The 15,648-nt window shown below is 43.4% G+C and overlaps 1 protein-coding gene across 1 annotated transcript; it reads right to left on the bottom strand.

Annotated features, from left to right (window-relative positions):
• Positions 1-9,151: 9,151 nt before the first annotated feature.
• On the bottom strand, positions 9,152-15,389 carry LOC306941767 (E3 ubiquitin-protein ligase TRIM35-like; the record flags this gene model as incomplete). Its single annotated transcript, XM_079527411.1, has 2 exons — positions 9,152-9,157; positions 13,941-15,389. 2 exons carry the CDS (start codon positions 15,387-15,389, stop codon positions 9,152-9,154), a joined length of 1,455 nt encoding a protein of 484 aa, XP_079383537.1.
• Between the last annotated feature and the right edge of the window lie 259 nt (positions 15,390-15,648).

The following is a 15,648-nucleotide window of genomic DNA, read 5'->3' as shown; positions in this document are numbered from 1 at the left end:
TGTACTGAATACCATCCAGTGTACTTTACTGAATACCATCCAGTGTACTGTACTGAATACCATCCAGTGTACTGCACTGAATACCATCCAGTGTACTGTACTGAATACCATCCAGTGTACTGTACTGAATACCATCCAGTGTACTGTACTGAATACCATCCAGTGTACTGTACTGAATACCATCCAGTGTACTGTACTGAATACCATCCAGTGTACTGTACTGAATACCATCCAGTGTACTGTACTGAATACCATCCAGTGTACTGCACTGAATACCATCCAGTGTACTGTACTGAATACCATCCAGTGTACTGTACTGAATACCATCCAGTGTACTGTACTGAATACCATCCAGTGTACTGTACTGAATACCATCCAGTGTACTGTACTGAATACCATCCAGTGTACTGTACTGAATACCATCCAGTGTACTGTACTGAATACCATCCAGTGTACTGTACTGAATACCATCCAGTGTACTGTATTGAATACCATCCAGTGTACTGTACTGAATACCATCCAGTGTACTGTATTGAATACCATCCAGTGTACTGTACTGAATACCATCCAGTGTACTGTACTGAATACCATCCAGTGTACTGTACTGAATACCATCCAGTGTACTGTACTGAATACCATCCAGTGTACTGTACTGAATACCATCCAGTGTACTGTACTGAATACCATCCAGTGTACTGTACTGAATACCATCCAGTGTACTGTACTGAATACCATCCAGTGTACTGCACTGAATACCATCCAGTGTACTGTACTGAATACCATCCAGTGTACTGTACTGAATACCATCCAGTGTACTGTACTGAATACCATCCAGTGTACTTTACTGAATACCATCCAGTGTACTGTACTGAATACCATCCAGTGTACTGTACTGAATACCATCCAGTGTACTGTACTGAATACCATCCAGTGTACTGTACTGAATACCATCCAGTGTACTTTACTGAATACCATCCAGTGTACTGTACTGAATACCATCCAGTGTACTGTACTGAATACCATCCAGTGTGTGTTTAATAGGACTAAATAAATAAGGCGAAAAGTCGTCCTTGCTACATCTTACATGTAGGCATTCTGGCGTTCAGAATCAGACAAATGACACACACAACCGTGTTAGTGTCTAGTAGTGTGATATGTATATGTAATGGTATAGTAATTTTTTTTTAACATTTTCAAAAAGCAAAGACGTTTACATTTATTTTACAAGAGAATTAAAAATAGGCTATAGTGAAAATCGTCGCATCATGATGCGTTGTGAGGCTGTACATAAATGATACTGGCTATACAGTAGAGTGAGTAGACTATATGATACTGTGTATAAGATACACATTGGGCAGCAGCACCAATGCTTTCTGAACAATAATGGCAGAAGCTCTGAACTAAGTGTGCTCATTTCTTCAGACGCAAGCCAAGTTACAATGGCTGAGTTGTGCGAGCAATGTGTTTGCATGACCAGGAATACGCTGGAGGAGAAATGGAAGATAGGCAGGCAGCGTTGCATGCAGGGCAGAAAGGTCACACTCGTTACTATAGGGCCGGGCTGCAACTATCGATTAGGTTCTCAGTTATTATTCCATTAATTACGGTACTTGAATTACTAATCAAGAAGCGTGCATTTTGTAAAAAAAAAATTAATACACAAAAAATGGATTAACCCTGGGCTGTGGATCAGTGGTTGGCTGGTAATCCAGTCTGGCAGTGTGCCGCGGGTTCGACTCCCTATCCCGACGGCCTTTACTGCATGTCACCCCCCCATCTCTCTCCCCATTTCCTGTCAGCCTACTGTCTATCCCTCTATCCCTCTATATATATATATATATATATATATATATATATATATATTAATTGATTTCTGTTTACATTTTTATTAAACATCACACACCCCTTTCCCACCCTGCAGGCAATGTCCATACTTTGTATATAGAACAGTGAGGCACAGCATAGCTACAACAGTCCTGCCTTCCAACTGGCTGTGTAAAAACTAAAAAAGGCCGGGCTATTAAATGTTTGTTTCTTGGCACGGGTATTCTGAACCATACCCTTTTGACCATCCATTACAGCTGGCAACCCAACTTCCCGGAGACAAAAGCAAGTATCCTAATTACTCCACAACAGATTAATTTGTTTGATTACACCAGTCTAAATGAGTTCTGAACCATCAGTACCTCGGGGAAACTGACACTTACCGGAAAAGCCCATTACCATATCGTTGCTGTCGGGCAATAAATAACATTGTAACTCCATATTTCAACGTTCTTTATTTATATATTTTTGTGTAAATGAATGCCCTACTTTGTCATACAAAAGTATGAATTTGCCGATCTACAAGCTCACAACGGCTCGCGGCGTGAGCCAATGTGGGCTCGCAGATCGGCTATTTTCACCATTTTCGAATGTTTTCAAGATTATTATAAAAAAAAAGGAACGGTTTTGGACATACAAGGTCTCGGCCTGACAGCGACGACATCACTCCGGCAGAGCCGTCCACTCCCCAGTGCAGCGTCTCATAGATAATGTTTAATTGCATGTGATGCACTGTATGACACCAAAGACGGAAAGCCATTACAGACGTGCAGGTGCATAATGTAAAAGTAATGGGATTGTTGGGATCAGGGAGAGGTCACAAAAACCCCTCTGGTTCACGTGGTTCTGAAGCACACATGGATGGATGATGATGATAGTCAAATGTAAAAAGGAAAACGACGGAAGCGTGGCATTGGTTCGACCTCTTGTTAGTCCGACCATTACTAACACTAACACTATCCCAAACCCTAACCTAACCCTAAACTCACAGGAATGCACGGGTGATTTGTAACCCACAGCACGGGTGATTTGTAACCCACCCGCAGCACAGGTCGGACTAACGGGAGGTCTGACTTAAAGGCAGTCCCCAAAACTGTAGCCTGGAACTCACCTATGCTTTTTATGGCATAGGCAGCTCCCGGGCAGGATCCACCGGCAGAAACTATGCGCAGCTGCTAGACATGAGACTAATTAATTAGAGCGACAGAGAGAGAGAGGAGTGTGTGTGTGTATATGTGTGCGTGTGTGTCAATTTAACAAAGGTGCAGACGATCAGAAATCAGCAGAGAGTGAGTGATGTTTGCGCTACTCTATGCCGAATTGAAGTGGACTCGGACCCAGACTTTTTTTTCCTCCCTGGAAATAAAAACGTCTGGGTTTCCGAGGCTACCAAAACGGCAACTTGGGCAGGTTCTGATGGACGGAACAGTAAAACAGAAAAGTTAAACAAACACTCGCACACTGAGGGCTCCAATGGGGACACATGCTTTATTGCAGTGGTTTTCAACCCTTTTCATGTCAAGGTCCATTATTTATTCTGCATTTGAGCCAAGGACCACCATTTGATGAGATTTAGCCTCGCAGACCCAAAACCAAAGAATATTTTGTTTGTTTTGTTGTCTTCTACATAGCAAAAATAGCAGATCTACAATGTGCTGCGAGTGATGCAAAGCTGTGGTTATTTTAGCTATTCGTACAATGAAGTACTGTGTAGTATAGACCAATTATTTGTTTACAAACATTGGGACGCACAGGTGACTGTTTCATGTAATCAATTCCCTAAAGATCTCCAAAGCTGTTGTTTTGGGGAGAGCTGGTTTCATTTCATTCAACCTCCTCTTGTGTGTTGGCTAGTGAGGTGCACCCTAGGAGACATTTATACTTCAAAGCGCAAGAGTATTGCACACAGAGAACAGCTGATATACAAGCTCACATCACATCGCGGATGCAACTGTCGTGAGCGTAGAGGTCTACGTGTGCGACACCATCGCAGGACGAAGCTGCGCGTGCAACCATGGACAAACAGGCTCTGCTGCCGTGATCATGAGCGCACCTCCCGTACTTATGACAGCGACTGGAGGTGTGGTTTTGAGGACAACTGATTTGAATTGCTATTATTGCTCAAACACAACAGAAACCAAGGATTATATATATAAGGGTAATACAAATCCTAATCATTCCTTCCTCCATACTAGGAGAAAAACAGCATCTGAAAGTTTGATGGTGCATTCTTTTGCACGTGAGTGCATTTAGAACTTTTTGCATCATTGCATCTTATGAGAGGCAGGGTTCTGGTGCTGCCGGTATGCGCACGCATGCTGTTGCTTATCAGTGTGACGTCTGTTAAGGCGTCTATAGACTATAGGCCAGGGTTTATGTGGTTAAGAAAGACCTGATCCTTATAGCCTACTACTATAATATGATTTTTGCATCAATAGATCTAACTCAGTTATTTACTCTAACCCCAGTGAATCCAGAGCACAGTCCTTCCTTTAAAATATAGTGCACACAAATGTGTAAAACCATTTGTACAGAATGTTTATTCTTTGGATTTTACGCCGTACAAATGTCTGCATGTCACTTTTTATCATAACTCTTGTGGAGGTTGAAAGCATTTCATCTCATATTTGTATGCATGTTATCGTGTAATAATATTGTTTTTGTTCGCCGATTATATAAATTAGATTTTCTCTGAAATGGAGTAATGGTTTCATTATTTGTTTGTGATTGCTTCCTTTCCCTGGGATGCAAATAGTATGTTTTGTGTTGCTCTTTTGATTGTTTGGGGAATTGTTTCGATTGTGCAAGGGATTTGATTTGTTAAAGGTCTTTCCATAGCTGTTTTTCCCCCATCTAAGGTGAATAATGTGTCATTTGGATTCAGTTTGGAAATAATGAACAAATTATGTTATTTGATTTAACGTATGCAGTGTTTGTAATTATTCCAATTCTTCACAGGGTAGCTGTGTAATATATTTCCTATATCTATATCTATCTATATAATCTGAATATTATTACATACATAGTGACATAGCCTACCCTTTTGCCACTACCACTACCTTTTCCTGTGAAGGCATAATTTATATAAAAACGAAAAGTTTGAATGAGCGCCGGAGAGATTCCACGGCTTTGGAACTGACTCACAACCATGGAAAAGATTATACTATACAAGAGCACTGCATTTATTTACCGACCCGTGCATGCTGCGATGTTGAATGGCACACGTTTATAACACCGAACGCGGCTTGGATGGACTCCTGACGCAGTAAAGCCCCATGGGGCGAAGGAGGGGAGAGGGGAGGGGGAGAAGGGATACGGAGAGCTTTACAGGGACGTTCGAGTCGAGAGGGACAGCCTGATGACGGGTGGCGCAGCCCACCGCCGTCAACTGTTAGCGCGCAGATGGATGGCCCGAGTTGTGGCAAGGGTACGCGCGGGTGATTTGGGATGATGTGTGAACGTGGGGACAAGGGTGTTTAACCCCTTATTCCACAAAGGATCCATCTGTTTCCATGCAGACCTGCCGGGCATGGAGGGAGGACAATGCATTATCTCTGTAGCACTCAATCCTGTAGTGTAGGGGACTGAGCCTTTAGCCTTAGTGTCTGCAATGTGTGTGAATTTGTGCAAGCACACACACACATGCGCGTTTGTGTGCGTGCATGCTGGTCTGTAATATACCAATAGCAGTAACACCACACGTGCACACATCACACCCCACTTTGAACCTTAAACATGCCCTTGGCACGCGGACACACAGAGCCATGCAGCTTCAGCTGCCCAGATAGCATCCTCTGTGCTAACAAACCTCCCACCTTCTCTTACTAGCGCACACTCTCCCCCAACCCCCCACACCCATCTATCCAACCTGGGGGGGGGATGCTGGAGGGGAACCGTGAGCCCAGTGCCCAATTTACTGTTGCCGCTTTACTCCACATCTGCCACACACAGTAGATCGTGAATGAAGGGACTGGGGGAACGCCATTGAGCCTTGGGGACCGTAACATTTCAAGAGGAGAGCATTTCTCTATCTCTGTCATCTCTGTTTCCATTTTTCACCCTCATTCTCGCCTTCATAGTTGTACGTCAATCATCAATGAATCGATCATTTTTATTTAAATAGCACAAGTTGTAAATCAGATGCAACTCAAATTGATGAACATTCAAATTTGAAATAAAAACAGGTAAAAAATGTAACAAAAGAACAAAACCCAAAATACAGCGCAAGATGAAATAAACACAGTAGGCCACTTTACTCTTATGACATTGTTTATTTCAGAAAATAGCAAGCAGTACATTCTATTGATTATAAAGCATATTTCCCCAATCCCATAAGCCCTGCCTTCCACTTACAGTATGTCAATGTTGGCACTAGCTATCTCTCTCTCTTACACACATGCGCACACACGCGTGCACGCACGCACGCACGCACGCACGCACGCACGCACTCACGCATGCACACGATAACAGCACAAGGTATCTTGGGGGTGGGGGTGTATTCTAATACACCGTGGCTTTCTCCTTAGCCCAAAGACATCTGTCACACACCTGTGCATCTATCCTTCTCTCCAGGCCTCCAGTGTACTCCCACCAGCTGCACCGGCTACGGTGAAACTGCAGTTCGCTTTGCACCGGCACAAGGTATTTATTACTGTGATCGTTACCAAACTAACTCCCATCCACCGGGAGTGAGAGAGAAAAACCCAGTGGCCAAGAGTGATGTGTTGTTTTTTCCCCAGTCGTTTCTCTTTCCTGCCAATAAACCTCCTGTCGCGTAACACGAGGTTCGGAATGGTAAACGGAGCAACACCTTATACACACTGAATGGTAAACGGAGCAACACCTTATACACACTGAATGGTAAACGGAGCAACACCTTATACACACTGAATGGTAAACGGAGCAACACCTTATACACACTGAATGGTAAACGGAGCAACACCTTATACACACTGAATGGTAAACGGAGCAACACCTTATACACACTGAATTGCGCTGAAGAGGACTTTAAAGGGCAACTTTAGTTTTTTTCAGCCAAGGTTCATGTTTTAGGTTGTTATTAGAGAGAGTAAAAGATGATCCCGTGATCTTTTGTGGCCAGATGTAATTTCTTGGGGTCTAGTAGGAGTCTAGGACTACAGTAAATAATTAAAAAAAGAAATCGCTATACAATTTTGTAAATAAATACATATTTAGCCCCATGCTCGAAATCCCTAAAACGAAAGAAAGCAGAAAATGAAAAAAAAAAGGTAATAGCCTACTCATCTTTTACTTTGTCTAATAACAACCTAAAACCTGAACGTTGGTTGAAAAAAACTAAAGTTGTCCTTTAAGATGCGAACACAGAGAATGTACGCAGAGCACCAACAAGTATGTGGGCGCAAAGGAGGCCTCCGTGTTGGTTCTTGCATTTCGCTTCTTTGCGAGAGAACCTTTTAATTAATCTAGCTAAGATGACATGATTCTGGAGCTCATTAAGACTTATCCATGCATACAGTTGGAGGCCATCGATATTGTCCTTTTCTTTTTGCTGAGGTTTGCGTGATCTGCGCAAAAGGACAGTTAACCCATTTTGGGCGGGAACCCCTTTTGGTGTTTTAAACATTATGTTATAATTTAGCTATTGAAAAATAGCAGATCTACAAGCTCATAGCGCGCCACTCGTGGCGCGCTACGAGCTTGTAGGTCTGCTATTTTTGAAAAATCGTGAAAATATTTATTTCAGAAAACTGGAGGATTTAGAAGGATTTTTTTAAATGTTGAGGTCAGGCCTAAATGGGTCAAATGATAAGGGACAATATCGGTGGCACCCAACTGTAGAGATAATGTAGGCTGCATACACAGTCAAATCCTAGTGCTCATTTAACTCAGAAGAGTTTACAACCAAATGGACCTGTGAGGGTCCAACACTCATGAGGATTTTACCACCCGCTTCAATGTTATCAACCCGTTATCAGACATGCAATGGAGCAATATGGACATTTCCTGACGAAGGCTGAGTGCCGAAACGCGTTGGTCCTTTTTGTAATGTTCTTTGCCATGCCTTAAACCCAATAAAAAAGGCTTTTTTTCACCTCACTGGAACAGAGTGCCTTGGATCCTCTTCTTTTATGGACATTTCCTTGTTATACCTTTCATGCCGGGAGCCACCTCTGTGTCTCATATGGCAAAATTAATCTTTTTATTTATTTTTAATACGAATTTGAAGGTTTCCTTTCATGCCGGGAGCCACCTCTGTGTCTCATATGGCAAAATGTATCTTTTTATTTCTTTTTTAATAAGAATTTGAAGGTTTCCAGAAAACCTATAAGGTTAGGTTTTAGAAGGCGTTTTTAGAATATCTCAGGTCTAAATGTTTTTTTGTTGTTAAATGATGATCAAAGTTGTTCATCTATTACTATTGATGTTAAATTAATCATAGCGTACTCAATCTAAGTATGTGTCCAATCAATATTTACCGGTAATGTCACAAAAAAATAAATAAAGCTGTAGTGTGTGGAAAGCAAATGTCACCCTGTCATTATAAAGTAACACTGCGTAAATATTCTGAAATGCAGCAGAAAAGTGACAATGTCACATTGTGCCCGCAAACCCGTGAAGGATTGTGATGCAAATTGCACACCACAGCTTGTTGCTACGGTAATGGCAGTCAATAAGTCACTCATTTTCCGAGTATGATGGTGAGTTCAGTCATGCAATGTGTCCAAATGCTCACCTTAAAACCTTGTAAGGTTGAATCTCAGACAAATGCTTCGCTGATTACCTAATTGCCTCTTTAAAAAAATACCCAGGGGAGGTTGGCTGAGCACGAGCGCTCTTTGTCAGCAATGTCCTGCTTTGCGCACGCACGCACGCACGCACGCACGCACGCACGCACGCACGCACGCACGCACGCACGCACGCACGCACACACGCACACACGCACACACACACACACACACACACAGATTATTGATGACTGTTGTCATATCATAGACTGGCCAGTGGCCACATGAAGTCATGCGATCCACACAGGAGCCATATGTCATTAAGGGACCCTGATTTCTATACCGGTTACAAGATTTACCCCCAGAAGTCAAAGGCAAGTGGAAAGTTGGACGGAAGCACGTGCTATTGCTCTCTGGTTCTGTAGGTGATTTAATGTTGGGATGGGTGGCTGAGGAACAGTTCACTTCACATTCATTGGGCTTGTTGATTGGTGACAAGGCATCATGTCCGCAAAGGTTATAACGTGCTGCAATGGGTTACATGACGTATAAGTGATTGCAAATATACTTACATAGTCTGATGAAGCCTCTTCACTTGCTTCTACCATATAATATAAGCCCTACTTCTGCATACACACAGACACATGTACGCACACGCACCCACACATTCAACTGCACACAAGTTACTTGTTTATTATTTTAGGTGAGAACCTTGCTTAAGCACTATATTGGTTACCTTTCTCACCTGTACTTATTTCTGTCTTTTATTTCTGTTACCTTTTTATACTGTCTTTACTGTGCAGACAAATAATCAAACAAACAAGGTGAGGACAGGTAGAGACTCGAGAGGCTTCGTGAAATTAAATAAAAATACCATACCAGAGGTTCGCCATGTTTAGCTCACTGACTGACATGTGCACTTGACATTACTGAGCATTTTCAAAAGCATAGCGTTGTTGTTTGAGGAAGCCATTGGTTTTGATTCATTGTAGTATTGTATGAAAAGAAAAACCTTCAGAGACTATATCCCACACAAAATGTCATCGTTATTTCAGAGTTATAATCTTTGCAAGTGTAGTGTATTTTAAAGTGTTTTCCTTATGAATTAAAATTTGTCCACGACAACTGTGTAATGATGTTTGCGCAACATTGATTGAATTGTACAGGTAACTGGTGAATTTTGGAGAAAATGTACTGTAAACAAAACTACATGTAGCTGGATGGGTCGAGCGGAGCCAGAGAGACCAAACAAGTTTGTGATTAGTGGATGGCATACTGGTGGTGCAACACAGTGTTCCTTCTGCAAGTTTTTTTTTTAAAAATAAATAAATGCCAGATTCTTCACCTGGCAGAGAAGGCACAGATGGTGAGAGGTGCCCAGAACATAAGGCCAGAGAGAGGAGTTGGATCTAGTGTGGAGTGGAGTCAGCGCTGGAGTGTGGCTGTGTGCAGCCTACAAAACAAAATGTCTCCCCACAGTGCACAGAAGGAGAGCGTTTTCACAGAACAAAAAATATTTCCCGGCCCGTGCTAATTATTTATCTTCTGAACCCTTGTCAGGAAAGAGCCCTCAGGGCCCTTTCGGATTTTTCCACTGTCTAGGCTGAAGACCAAAGTTGAAGGCTGTTGTCTTTTTATGACTTGGAACAGCTTGCTTCAGGAGGCAAGCTAGCTGGCAAAAGTAATTAAATCTTATGAATTCATTTAGAGTTTACAACAAAGTTATCATACTGTAATTGTTTAATTACATCGTTGTGCCTAATTATTGTTTTGTGTTTATACCATGGCCACAGATAATTCTCTGACCGGAGAGCTCATTATTTTCAGATAACCGCACACCTTTGATGGCAGGATGGCCTGCCCAGTACTGGCAGAGTAATTCTGGAGCAGCGGATTGTGTGTCCCTGGTTTTTCCCTAATGGAACTAATCGTGGGTAGCTATACTGGGACGTAAGTCGGGACTTGATCACCCCGGCTGGGTCCCCCGAGTGAGGGGTATAATTGTTGCGATACCCAAAACCACTAGGACCATGGGATACATCACTGAGGATACGTCCCAGACTCCCAGGTGCATCCATGCGATGTTTTTTAGTTTAGATGTAGTGGCCTCATTCTAAATTATATCGCATAATACAAATTTTACACATTTAATAACAGCATATTCTTCTTTGACCGAGGTCCCTCAAGGGGTCTGTACTTGGTCCCCTACTTTTTTTCTCCTAGTACACCAAACCAATTTCCGGAAAATAGCCGATCTACAAGCTCAACCTTACTGGAAAGAATATTTAACCAAATAGCCCCCAGTGCCACAATGTTATTTTGAAGGAGATTTTATTTTGAAGGAGACAAAATTCACAACCCCTGAACCAGAAATAAAATCGCCTAGGTTATTTTAGCAGCAATCTGCTGTCACCCGACCATGACCCGAGGCATGGTTTGCCCCAAAATACGAATAAACATGACTTACTTACCTTATGGTAAGTGCAGGCTTTAGCATTATAATCACCAACAAGCTGTGCGGTTATCAAACAATGGTGCACTATGCCAGGGGTTCTCAACCCGTGGGTCGCGACCCCTCGGGGGGTCGCCAAATTATTTTAGGGGGTCCCCAAATTATTTTTTTTAAAAAATAAAAAAATAAAAAATAAAAAAAATAAAAATTATTTTCACGATTTTTCAAAAATAGCAGACCTACAAGCTCGTAGCGCGCCACTCGGTGGCGCGCTATGAGCTTGTAGATCTGCTATTTTTCAATAGCTAAATTATAACAATGCTTAAAACACCAAAAGGGGTTCCCGCCCAAAATGGTTTAAGGTTATTGTAGCAGTCAATTTATATTGGGGGTCGGGAGGGGGCGGGGCGGGGGTCCCGAGACATTGCCAAAGCATTTCCGGGGGTCCCCGGCCAAAAACGTTGAGAACCCCTGCACTATGAAGAGGCAAACATGGAGGAAATGGGCCTCGATCCACATCATGCATTCTTTTCCGATAGCGTCACTGCTCCTCTCTCATTATCCCTTATGTGTTTATTATGTGCCTATATGTTATTCTTGTAGTCCTACTTTGATTTCAGTTTTGGCTTTGTTCGTGTTTTGCCAATTATTTGGGGCCCCCACTTGCAATAATATCCCCATGGCCCACTAGCTGGGCCTCAGCACCACAGGATGGGAATTGCAGGATTGTTTAATAATTGAATGTATTTATTTAACCAGTAAGAGCACATTAAGACCGCGAGTGTCTTTTTCAAGTGGCCAAGAGGCAGAAAATGGTTTATGGTATTGGGCTTGGCTCAACATTATTACCTATGCTTCCTAAATTAACGCAGCAAAGAAAATAGGGTGACCTGGAATGGACTATATATGGAGTGGAGCTTTGTGAACGCATTTTGGGCGGGAACCCCTTTTGGTGTTAGCATTATGTTATGCTTTAGCTATTGAAAAATAACAGATCTACAAGCTCGTAGCGCGCCACCGAGTGGCGCGCTACCAGCTTGTAGGTCTGCTATTTTTGAAAAATCGAAGAACGACTGACACAGAAACATAGCTTTTTCAGAAAACTGTCAGGATGTAGAAGACATTTTTAGAATCTGATCTCAGGTCAAAATGGGTTAAATCTGCCCTCATGAAATGGACTATAAGCATAACTACTACCACTTGACAGCGCGGGGACCTGAGTGCATGCAGCAGCACTTCCCTTGTAGTTCAGTTAACCCATTTCCACCGAGACCGATTCTACACTGTGGGAATCGTGGGGCGACTGTGTGCTCAGGAGGTAGAGCAGGTCGTCCAATGATCCATGGGTCGGCGGTTCGAATCCCGGCTCCTCCTGTCTACATGTCGAAGTGTCCTTGGGCAAGACACTGAACCCCAAATTGCTCCCGATGTGCTGGTTGGTACCTTGCATGGCTTCCGCCGCAATCGGTGTATGAATGTGTGTGTGAATGGGTGAATGTAATGCACAATCTATGTAAAGCGCCTTGGATAAAGGCGCTATATAAATGCACCATTTACCATTTACAAAATGTCTTCTAATGTCTTCTAAGTTTTCTGAATCAGTGGTGCTCAATATTTCATGTCGAGGACCCCAAAAATTGTATAATATACAGTATTTGGACGCCGACCCCCATCTGAATATATGTTGTTCTAGGGAGGGACCCCCCATATGCAAAGATTTGAGTTAAAAAACGTTCGCTCTGAAAGAATAATAAAGATTTGCGCCACTTTTTCAAAAATAGCAGACCTACAAGCTCGTAGCGCGGCACTCGGTGCCGTGCTATGAGCTTGTAGATCTGCTATTTTTCAATAGCTATGACACATTGACACAATGCTTTAAACACCAAAAGGGGTTTCCCGTTCAGAATGGGTTAAGTGGGCTGGTGTGGTCAGTTTGCCAAGAGTAAAGCTCTCTATCAGTAGTAAATATAGGGGCGAGATATAACGACCTCAAAAGCAACGACTCCCTCCGGTCTTTAATGGAGGCCACGGCGGGTGGACTATGAATCAGGGATGGGCTATGGCGTGGAAGCCGGCGGTAGCACAGGGTTATCACCAGGCCCAGCTGAGGATCCGACAGCACCAATAATGCAGCCCTCCAAATCCCATTATCATTGTAATGGAAAGCATGTGTGCGTGTGTGTGTGTGTGTGTGTGTCCTGATTTTTGTTCACATTTTACAACCAATCTACAAGTGACAAATCGTATGACTTTGACCTTTGAGGCTAAACTTTACCACACCAGTTACAATTGGTCTGAAGGAATTTGTTTCTGTACATATTTTTCTTTCTGATTAGTACTCTTTTACATGTTTTTTTTAGTATTGTATATTTGTCTGTCTCTAAATGTTTCTATGAATTGAATACTCTGGACCCCGATGGAAACAACAAGCCAGAGTGCTTTCTTGGGTTCAGTTCTTTCAGCATTGAATTTATATTACACTGTACTCTTCTGTGCTGTTTCTTTGCAAACTGTAATTCAATCAACCAACCATTCAATCAATCCAATAAACCACACACCACAAACAAACCTTATCTTTGAATGTTTATTACAAAAGTAAATGAAAAATCTAGCAGTTAATCCAAGACAATTTGGGTAAAATAAAATAACTCATACACTAAACACTCATTTATTCATGTTTAGTATGTGTTGTACATTACATTACTCACAAAAAGTAAACACACTTTGTAATGTACACATCGAAGAAGTCATTGCAACATATTTGAACCCCCTGAAACGTAAAAGCAATACTATGGGATATGTTTAGTGTTGTGTCGTGTTGTGTAGAGATCTAAAACGTAACAATGTTGTTGTCTTCTATCTATACATCTAACTTTTTTTTAAAGATTCGTTTTTTGCCTTTTCTGCCTGGGCCAGCTGCCGCCCCCATAACTGTGGTGTTCCAGTGTGACACACACCTTCTTGGGTAACACCTTCAGAGAGGCCACGTCGTTGCCTTCGCCGTTTAAAATGTACGGAAAGAGTCTCTCGGTGAACGCGTGCGTGAAGGTGTGCAGGTGTGTGTCGGTCTCCGGATCGGAGAAGGACAGCTCTCCTCTGTTCCAATCCAGCTGGACTCTGATCTTCCAGGGCCTGCCGTGGTCCTTCAGTGAGATGTCAGTCCCTGAGCCTGGTGAGAATAATGCGTTATATCTACCGTTGGCGAACCTTATTCTCCAGTGTCTGCCCTGTGTGTACGCCTGTGTTCCCTTTCTCTGGAAAGACTCTTCTAACACGCCCAGTTCCCAGAATATATTGTCTCCGACGTCAACGTCCCAGCTGTGACTGCCCGAGTTGAAGCCCTCGGAGGCCAGGACGATGTTCCCGCTGTCGAACCTCTCCGGGTTGTCGGGGAAATCCTGAAATCCTGGAAATGTGAAATCCTCGTCGCACGTCACGCTGGTCAGATCGGCGGACAGGATGAGCTCTGAGTTGGCGGTGTTGGGATCCAGGATCACGGGAGTGTAGGAGACCATGCTCTTCATCTTGTCCCAGACGCTGAAGGCCAGGTTGCCCAGGTGTTTTGCCTCGTCTATCAGTGCCCCCGAGACCGGCTGTGGCTCGGGCAGCGTGCGCTGGACTCTTTCCACCGTGGTCTTGTACTTCTGCAGGAAGGTGACGTCGTCTGCCTCGACGTCTCTGATGATGTCGGAGAGGATCGCCATCTCTCGCCTCAGCCCCTCGATCTTCACCATCATGATCCGCCTCTTCCGCCTGCCTTCCTCCCTCAGTGCAGTGATCCTGGCCTTCTCTTCCTGTTGAAGGAACAGCCGGAACTTCTTAAACTGTTTCTTAAGCTGCCTCTCTGTGTTCGAGGCCTGGACTCCAATGTGTTTTGCCGTTTTATCATAGTTTGCTGTAACTTCATTAAAGTCCTTCAGTTTCTCCTGGAAGTACTTCAGTGTGTCCTGGAGGTAGACTTTGCGACATTGTGCAGCTTCATCGATGGGTATGAACGTATGTCCATCGTGCTTTTCCGAATCCCGACACACAAGGCACGCCAACTGTTCATGGTTCAGACAGAAGAGCTTGAAATCCTCGCCGTGCAGAGTGCAGAGAACCTCGCGCCACGCAGACCTGCTCTCCGCCAAGAAGTTCTCACACAGGTTCTTCAACGCCAAGTTAATAGGAGGTTTGTCCTGTGAGGAGCGTGCTTTGCAAACAGGACAGTCCATGGTTGGTTTCACCCTCCACCATTGCTGCAGACAGGCTTTGCAGAAGCTGTGGCTACACGGCAGGAGAACGGGATGTTTGAAGATGTCACTGCACACGGGACATGTGAAATCCTTTTCCTGCTGGGCCAAAAGGGAAGCCAGTTTGTCTGCTAGTGGCACTCCCTCCTCTGGAATGTGCCCTGATGCTGACATGGCTGGGAGGGCGTCGCCGGTGGTGTAAATTCACAGCAAGAGTTCTAGTAGAGGAAAGCAGAGGACAGTGTTAGAATCACATTGTAGGAGTGATGCTAGTTGTTGTAGTATTAGAATCTAGATTCATACCGTGAAAATTCCACACAATTTGTTTGAAACTGAAGCCTAACTATAGTTCAGTCCAAAGACTTGCGATGAGACATGTTGCAATGTTAGAACATTGCAGAGAAAGTGGCAGATGATCTGATTAACAAGTAAC

Source organism: Electrona antarctica, assembly GCF_951216825.1.
Source record: "Electrona antarctica genome assembly, chromosome: 18".
In the NCBI taxonomy this organism is placed as follows: domain Eukaryota; kingdom Metazoa; phylum Chordata; class Actinopteri; order Myctophiformes; family Myctophidae; genus Electrona; species Electrona antarctica.
The sequence above is the reverse complement of the archived record's forward strand: the minus strand, read 5'-3'. Positions and strand labels throughout refer to the sequence as shown.